General features: G+C 42.9%; 1 protein-coding gene across 2 annotated transcripts in view; it reads left to right on the forward strand.

Annotated features, from left to right (window-relative positions):
* The window catches only part of slc9a8 (solute carrier family 9 member 8), a 31,333-nt gene extending 23,872 nt beyond the window's left edge, over positions 1-7,461 (forward strand). For both annotated transcript variants that reach the window (XM_029723871.1, XM_029723872.1), the window contains 4 exons: positions 3,567-3,678; positions 3,794-4,014; positions 5,622-5,768; positions 5,993-7,461. In XM_029723871.1, coding sequence (XP_029579731.1) covers positions 3,567-3,678; positions 3,794-4,014; positions 5,622-5,768; positions 5,993-6,106 — 594 coding nt within the window. In that variant the 3' untranslated portion in view covers positions 6,107-7,461. The remainder of the gene's footprint in view (positions 1-3,566; positions 3,679-3,793; positions 4,015-5,621; positions 5,769-5,992) is intronic.
* Positions 7,462-9,550: the final 2,089 nt, after the last annotated feature.

A 9,550-nucleotide genomic window follows, 5' to 3' on the forward strand; every position in this document is an offset into this window, starting at 1 on the left:
TAGTGACCAGGTATAGGCTAGCATTACTACAAGCCTGTAGTGACCAGGTATAGCCTAGCATTACTCCCAACCTGTAGTGACCTGATATAGCCTAGCATTACTACCAGGGGCGAAAATCTGATATCAACTTTGGAGGGGACAATTACATGAAATTTTCTCAAGAGCAATTCCAGAGGGGGACACCAAAAGTAGTGCTGTAACACATAGCCTACATTGTAATATGGTAAATGTATATTGAGGAACCAAAGAAATAAGGTGTTTGCCGTACTCCTAACTACTGGTACCCAAAACTACACAACAGCAATACCATTGCCTTTAACAAATCTTAGTTCAGTCACCAGTTTAAGTTGAGAGTGGGGGTATCCATGGCATTTTCCAATTATGTTCCTATTTTACAAGTAAAAAAAATTGAGAACCTTTCATAATGTTGCCAAACAAAGACTCAACAAACTTACCTGAGACTCCCTGTCTCTGCCAGTCTGTCCCTGCATATCTGTCCCCAACTCTGCTATTTCTTTCTTATGAACATTTTATTAACTAGTCTTTGAGATAATAGGCTACTAGGGTTCTTACTATGCGTTTTGGTGTATTGAAAAATACTCTGTCAGTCTTTTTTATTTTTCTGCCATTTTGCTGGCTGGCTGGCTACACCACACACACACACACACACACACACACACAGTGTGTAGGTTATTTACAGTAGGAGATGGCCTTCTATCATTCTATTTTGGCTTCGATCTAAAAGGTAGCTAACAAATGTGAAACGGATTAAAATGACAAGAGTTGACAGCTGTATGAGTTCACCATTTACACAACCTATGCTGCAACCTTTTGTCATTTTAATAGTTTGTTTCATATTGGCTGGCTTCCAACAATAGCTGAATTTGCAAAGCTAGCGAGCACCAATTCAGTTTCAGTGGTGTTTGCTATAATCTTTTCTACCCGGGTTAAATAAAGGTGACTTAAAATAAATAAATAAAAGTTCCCTTGCGACAATTTAGCTTTTGCAACGAGACCATTAAATATATTTAACACAATGGTAGAAGAGAGTGTAGTTCAGTTTGGACTTCAGTTTATCGCTAACCTTATCACAGGGACTTTGAAGCACTAACTTACATCATCTGCATGCTGATCTTGGAATAAATTGACAATAGCAAAGATTCCATCTTTGACGACGCCAGATAAATGGAATAGGTACTAGCTAGCTTAATAGTTAATATTTGCGCGCTAGCTCTGCATATTCAGCTAGTGTGTGTGCGCGATTGACTGGATTAACCTCACGTCATTTACGTGCATTGAGTGCCTTTCAGACAGTAGACACGACCCCTCTGTTACCTTGCCAACTAAGGAACTGGCAGTGGATCAAACCATTGAGGCAAAGGGTGGGGGGGGGTCGCAATCTTTTGAAACTTAAAAACGCGCTATTAAGTGTCTATAATCAGCACAATTGCTTTCATTGCGTATTATTAATATTATTTAAATTACATAGTTATGTTTCAGTGATATATTGGGGGGGACGAATCATATTTTTCCCAGGATGGGTGGGTCGTGTCCCCGTCCCCCCCCGGGATTTCCGCCCCTGATTACTACCAACGTGTAGTGACCAGGTATAGCCTAGCATTACTACCAACCTGTAGTGACCAGGTATAGCCTAGCATTACTACCAACCTGTAGTGACCAGGTATAGCTAGCAATGTTCCCTCTAAGATGCTCCCCGGGACTGCCAAGCAGAAGAAATATCAGCGCAAACAGCGAAACAAACACGAAATGTAACATTTTCCCGTTAACACTATCAACGTTTCCCTTTACTGTGGGAATTGTGATCGAATCAACACAATATTAGCCACTTTCAATGCAACATACTGAAACTGACTATGCAAGACTTAGTGTGCAAAAATAACTATGTTGTTGTAGGCAGAACTCATCAGAGTAGGATTTTATTGCATTGACAGGCACACCTCGGGCCCGGTGCGCCATAACCAATCAGAGCTGCAGTAGGCCTATATGCAAATTCACCGTTGCCATATATGTATCTGTGCCATTCACTTTGAACTGGACTGTTTTTTACAGCATGAGCGGTCGTGAGTAGATGCGCTTGTTTTGAGATCCAAGCGAGAGCTGCATGTAGGGACGTGTACACATATGTACATTTGTTCATATCCTTTGCTTGTTAGTGGGTTATTAACCCAGTTATGGGTAATTTGTTGTCAGCAATGGGGGAGTTATTGCTTCCTACAAGAGCACAAAACGTGTGCATTTCTAGACATCTTTGAAAAGTGACTTAGGTAAAAAGCTTTTTTGTCTTAAAGGGGCAGTGTTATATTTTGAGAGGCTTGAATAAGCTAAGTAGCCAATGGTCAGAGGGTAGCATAATTTCTGATTCTCTAATTAATGTTATGGGAATAATGATGCATTTTATTTTGTCAAGTGGTTTCTTTCATCAAACACAACATTTTCAGTCACCTGCTTGTCTGAAGGTTAACAGGTTAATGTCAAGCCCTGCATGTTTTTTTTAAAAGTCTCATGGAATGTAGGCCTACATTGAACTGCACACATTGGCTGCTACTGTAGGTTGAACAGCTATTTCCATGTTAAAATGTTATGGGATGCATTTTCTCTGTATTTGATGGTAGGCCACTCTGGTAGGCCTACATTATGATCAAATAGCCACAGGAGCCTACTTGGCCACTGTTAAAACAAATTTAAAGCGGGTACAGTCTGTGTTCACAGTAAACACGCAACAGAAGTTGAAAAGAATTTTCACAACTTTCAAGTTTGCACTCAGCAGACCTGAAATGTTCTCAGTGATGAGGGAACATTGCCACCTAGTGTTAGCATTCTATACTACAATGGGTTGAGCCGAGATGTGGACATAAGGGTAGGGTTAGGGTTTAACCAGGATGAGGACATGAAGCTAGGGTAGAGGTTAGGGTTTAACCAGGACGTGGACATGAAGCTAGGGTTAGGGTTTAACCAGGATGTGGACATGAAGCTAGGGTTAGGGTTTAACCAGGATGTGGACCTGAAGCTAGGGTTAGGGTTTAACCAGGATGTGGACATGAAGCTAGGGTTAGGGTTTAACCAGGATGTGGACCTGAAGCTAGGGTTAGGGTTTAACCAGGATGTGGACCTGAAGCTAGGGTTAGGGTTTAACCAGGATGTGGACCTGAAGCTAGGGTTAGGGTTTAACCAGGATGTGGACCTGAAGCTAGGGTTAGGGTTTAACCAGGATGTGGACCTGAAGCTAGGTTTAGGGGTTTAACCAGGATGAGGACATGAAGCTAGGGTTAGGGTTTAACCAGGATGTGGACCTGAAGCTAGGGTTAGGGGTTTAACCAGGATGTGGACCTGAAGCTAGGGTTGAACCAGGATGAGGACATGAAGCTAGGGGTAGAGGTTAGGGGTTTAACCAGGATGTGGATGTGAAGCTAGGGTTAGGGTTGAACCAGGATGTAGACATGAAGTTAGGGTTAGAGGTTAGGGTTTGTCCAGGATGTGGACATGAATCTAGGGTTAGGGGCAAAGGTTACTGTTTGTGCTGAGCTTTGTATTCTACCTCTTTCCAGGTGTTGGTGTTAGTAGGTCGGGCCGTAAACATTTTCCCGCTCTCCTACCTGCTCAACTTCTTCAGAGATCACAAGATCACGCCCAAGATGATGTTCATCATGTGGTTCAGTGGTAAGTAGAGCATTTCTTCACTACTCTAATACACCTCTATCGGTTTGGCTCTACTGTCCATCCCTCTCTCCCCTTTTCTTGTCTCGCTCCTTCCCTCACTCCTTTCCTCTGTTAGGTCTGAGAGGTGCCATCCCCTATGCCCTGAGCCTTCATCTTGGTCTAGAGCCAATAGAGAAGCGCCAGTTGATTGGCACCACCACCATCATCATTGTCCTCTTCACCATCCTCCTCCTCGGCAGTGGGACCATGCCCCTCATTCGCATCATGGACAACGAGGAGAGCCAATCCCGACGCAAGAACAAGAAGGACATCAACCTCAGCAAGACTGAGAAAATGGTAAAAAAAAACCCGGCAGTGATTTACCCTAGTTCATGTAGACATACACAAGCAGACAGATGTTAATGAATACACACTAGCACTCTCTGGTAAAGAGGTATCTTGTGGTGTTGCCTCCTCTCATATGCTTCAGTTCCTTCCTGTTTCAAGTTTTGGCACGTGCACATGTACAACGAAATTACTTTCTTGAAAATTCTAAACCCAACAATGCAGTAATCAGTACCAATGTAGTACTAAAACTAACATACGGTAGAATAAGAACAGGAGAAAGTACGAAGCTATCTACAGGGTCAGTTCCAGTACCATATTTACAATGTGCAGGGATACTGGACTGGTAGAGGTAGATACTTTTGTACATATAGTGTATGTGGACACACCTTCAAATTAGTGGCTTCGGCTATTTCAGCCACACCCGTGTATAAAACCGAGCACTGAGCCGTACAACCGCCAAAGACAAACATTGGCAGTTGAATGGCCTTACTGAAGAGCTCAGTGACTTTCAACGTGACACCGTCAGTGGATGCCACCTGTCCAACAAGTCAGTTTGTCAAATTTCTGCCCTGCTTGAGCTGCCCCGGTCAACTGTAAGTGTTGTTATTGTGAAGTGGAAACATCTAGGAGCAACATCGGCTCAGCAGCGATCTGGTAGGCCACACAAGCTGACAGAATGGGACTGCAGAGTGCTGAAGCGCATAGCGCGTAAAAATTGTCTGTCCTTGGTTGCAACACTAACTACCGAGTTCCAAACTGCCTCTGGAAGCAACGTCAGCACAAGAACTGTTTGTCGGGAGCATCATGAAATGGGTTTCAATGGCTGAGCAGCTGCACACAAGCCTAAGATCACCATGCGCAATGCAAAGCGTCAGCTGGATTGGTGTAAAGCTCGCTGCCATGGGACTCTGTAGGAGTGGAAACGCTTTCTCTGGAGTGATGATTCACACTTCACCGTCTGGCAGTCCGATAGAGGAGTCTGGGTTTGGCGAATGCCAGGAGAACACTACCTGCCCGAATGCATAGTGCCAACTGTACATTTTGGTGGTGGTGGAATAATGGTCTGGTGCTGTTTTTCATGGTTCGGGCTAGGCCCCTTAGTTCCTGTGAAGGGAAATCTTAATGCCAAAGCATACAATGACATTCCAGACTATTCTGTTTCCAACTTTGTGGAAACAGTTTGGGGAAGGCCCTTTCCTGTTTCAGCATTATGTGTTGGAATGTGCGTGAGTGTGTAGAGTCCTGTCATTTCAGTGTTGTGGTGTTGCCTCTCCTCTCGTATGGCATTAGTCACTTTCTGTTGTCTCAGTGTTGTGGTGTATGGCGTCAGTCACTTCCTGTTGTGGTGTTGCCTCTCTTCATATGGCGTCAGTCCCTTCCTGTTGTCTCAGTGAGAGGAACACTTCAAAGGCCTTACTCACACAAGCGTCAGTCACATGAGACCAGAGGACGAGGCTGATTGCAAACAATAGAAACATTTCGTCAGCCTTTCTTCCTCCCTGATTCTCTTTCTCACTTGTTCATTCATCCCTCTGCTTTCCCCCTCTTTCTTGTCCCCCCTCCCTCCCTTCGTTCTCCTCCGTCCCTCCCTCTGTTCTCCTCTTCCCTGTCCCCAGGGTAATGCCTTAGAGTTGGAGCACCTGTCTGAGTTGACAGAGGAGGAGTATGAGGCTCAGATCTACCAGAGACGGGACCTGAAGGGCTTCATGTGGCTGGACGCTAAATACCTCAACCCTTTCTTCACACGACGACTCACACAGGAGGTAACGGCCATTTCAACAGCAAGTGTGTGAGACATGTAATCCCACCTTGGTTTTAGCTGTGCCACTCTCCCTGACACCTTGTTTTATTGGTGTATACACATGCATGCACACATTCATATTTGATTCATAAGCACCCAGTCATATTTGCTTGAAAGATGCCTATATCTCCCTTGACTTTCTCAGATGTATTCTGTGAGTTTGTGTTTTCTGTGTGTGTGTTCCAGGACCTCCTGCATGGTCGGATCCAGATGAAAACTCTGACCAATAAGTGGTACGAAGAGGTCCGACAGGGCCCGTCTGGTTCTGAGGACGTTGACGACGAGACTGAGCTACTCTGAACCCAACACACGCACCTGAGTGTTGATGAATGGGCGGGAAGATGAACAGAGTGTGTGTCCTGGATTCAGTGTGTATGAAAGGACAGGAGACTGCAGAGAGGAACGCTTGTGGAGGAAAACCACTTGTTTCTGCTTCTTCCTTGGGTGTCACCTGTGTGTTCTTGACCACTAATGACTAGTTTCATTCTCTGTGGACTACACCACTCTGCAGCCCCCCCCCCCCCCTTCTTCACACCACTACCACTCCTCTACACTGGAGTGCACTATTTGATTTGAGCCAATCCGAAATGCACTGTCGGTGATGTCTGACAAACCGGGTGAAACTGGGAACTGGCAATCACACATGAATTTTCCATTATACCATGTAATGATACTGAAATAGTTTTGTCGATGAGGCTTTCCATGTGCCAACATGTTACTACTCAGCTCTACACGGTAACTACAGATAAGGTACATGGAACATTGATTGAATCGTGGCTAAAGGATAGTGGCCAAATTCTGACCCTTGTGTGTCTATGCAGTTACATTACCTTTTTCCAAGAAAACAGGTTCTATGTAACTACATTTTATTTGAGAGGTTTCGAGGACTGGGGTTAAAAAAGCAGGTTGAAGGAAATCAGAAAGGAACTCCTGTGAAGAGAGAAGCCTCTAGCGAAGCAATATTGGAGTTACTGTTTAGTTCACCTTTCAATGTGCTTTTACATATGCTGATAACTAGATGTTCTGGTAACACAGTTTGAATGTTTGCTTTATAAACTACTTATAAGCATTATTGCAAGAATACTTTTTTTGTATGATACCAGGTAATATTATAACATTATGTAGTTATGATTATTTGATTATAATTGTGATAGTAGTTGAAAACATTCATAAGCAGGATTTTTAATAAGGTGATATCAAGAGTTTTTTTTTCTTTTTTTCTCATGTGAATCACTTTATGATGGAGACAAGGCGCCAATGAATGTCTGGGTGACGGGGGGGTGGAGGTCTTGTTTAGTTTATATGATCTTTTATATTTAATTTGTTGCTGGGATGAAGGCTTTTCTGTAAACTCTTGTTACACTGGGCATTGCTGAAAAACACGATGATGGTGATGAGGATCATGATAGAATGTGGTATTTTTAATTTGAAAGAAATTGGCTTGGAGTTATACATAATACAGACATGGCTTGTCATGTGACTCGTTCTTGGCTTTAGTTATTCCTCACGCCTATCCAACCCACTCGGATCAATGTGAAGTGCCTAGCCGTAGGGGTGAGGGGTCGATTTGGAGTCGGGTAGTAATGTAAAATGCAGGTTTGTTCAAATATGTTTAATGTTCAAAGATGCATCACTTTTTAAAAGTTAACATGCTACATTTGACTTTGGTCGTACACACACATGCTCGTTCTCTATCTGATCAATCTTAAACTGCTTAAGTTTCCTATCCTATGACCCAAGTCACATAATCCCACCAATGATATGATTGCTTTTTACGAGGACGACCCCAAGCATTACTCTGGGATTGGGTTAAATCCAGTTTCTTTGATATGTTTTTGTCAGTTTCATGCGAAGGAATATAAAGAACCCTGCCTGTTCTAGGTGTAAGATTTTCTAAGATTGTCCCAGGCAGGTTATGCCTATAGATGCTGCGTCTACACATGTTATCTAGATGCTGCTTAATGACTACACATGTTATCTAGATGCTGCTTAATGACTACACATGTTATCTAGATGCTGCTTAATGACTACACATGTTATCTAGATGCTGCTTAATGACTACACATGTTATCTAGATGCTGCTTAATGACTACACATGTTATCTAGATGCTGCTTAATGACTACACATGTTATCTAGATGCTGCTTAATGACTACACATGTTATCTAGATGCTGCTTAATGACTACACATGCTATCTGGATGCTGCTTAATGACTACACATGTTATCTAGATGCTGCGTCAACACATGTTATCTGGATACTGCTTAATGACTACACATGTTATCTAGATGCTGCTTAATGACCACACATGTTATCTAGATGCTGCGTCAACACATGTTATCTAGATGCTGCTTAATTACTACACATGTTATCTAGATGCTGCGTCTACACATGTTAGGTTGAGTCTTGTCTACTCTCCCTCCATTCCCAGGCCAGGTTGTCTTGGTTAGCTACTAGTTTGCCTGAGGCGTGTTGCAACATGGGAGCAATAATAAACACGTCCCTTCTCTCTCCATCTCAACCTGACAGATGACATGCTATTAATATTGATGTAAGCTTGCTTTTAGTACAAGACATCCATATGATTTATTGACAGCTTAAGGTAGTGGATGTTTCTCTGTCGTTATCTTGTTTTCTCCATACAGCAGCATGAGCCAATTATCACCAGTCTCTCCATAGAAGGTTAAAGAGTATCTTGACAGGATAACAGGGGGGTTCACTTGGCGCCCTAAATAAGTACAAGATCATTAGACTACTGAAATAGGTGCGAGTGTGGTCATGCTGTGTGCTTCTAAGCCTGACCAGATTATAGGAAATGGCACACACCACCGGTCAGGTCTAACCTCATCACTCAGGTTATTTTGAGCATCTTCCATATCCAGAAAATGTGCTAAATGATCACATTTTTCAAAGATCTGAACATCCCCATTTAGTCCCACACTGGGATGATCAGTAGTTGTAGTAATCAGTTCTGACCAGTAAGGGGAGCCATGTCCACAGTTTAAGTCCCAACAAAGGGTTGTGAAGTGTGGTGTAACAGTAGTCCCGTAAAGACATTCTGTAAAGCTTCTTTCATCAAGGCTTTCACTGTACTTTGCAGAGGCGCTGTTTAAACTGTGTAAGATTAGTCAATCAATCAAATTTAAAGTGTCTAAGGAAAGTATTCAGACCCCTTGACTTTTTCCACATTTTGTTACGTTACAGCCTAATTCTATAATGGATAAAAAAATATTTTTTTCCCTTATCAATCTGCACACACTACCCTATAATGACAAAGTGAAACAAGATTTTTGAAATACCTTATTTACATAAGTATTCAGACCCTTTCAATGAGACTTGAAATTGAGCTCATGTGTATCCTGTTTCCATTTATCATCGTTCAGATGTTTCTACAACTTGATTGGAGTCCACCTGGGGTGGACATGATGTGGAAAGGCACACACCTGTCTATATAAGGTCCCCCAGTTGATAGTGCATGTCAGATCAAAAACCAAGCAATGAGGTCAAAGGAATTGTCCGTAGAGGTCCGAGACACGATTGTGTCGAGGAACAGATCTGGGGAAGGGTATCAAAAAATGTCTGCACCATTTGAAGGTCCCCAAGAACACCGTGGCCTCCATCATTCTTAAATAGAAGAAGTTTGGAATCACCAACACTTCCTAGAGCTTGCCACTGAGCAATCAAGGGAGAAGGGCCTTGGTCAGGGAGGTGAACAAAAACCCCATGGTCACTCTGACAGAGCTCC

The sequence above is a fragment of the Salmo trutta genome, chromosome 30, assembly GCF_901001165.1.
Source record: "Salmo trutta chromosome 30, fSalTru1.1, whole genome shotgun sequence".
Lineage (NCBI taxonomy): Eukaryota > Metazoa > Chordata > Actinopteri > Salmoniformes > Salmonidae > Salmo > Salmo trutta.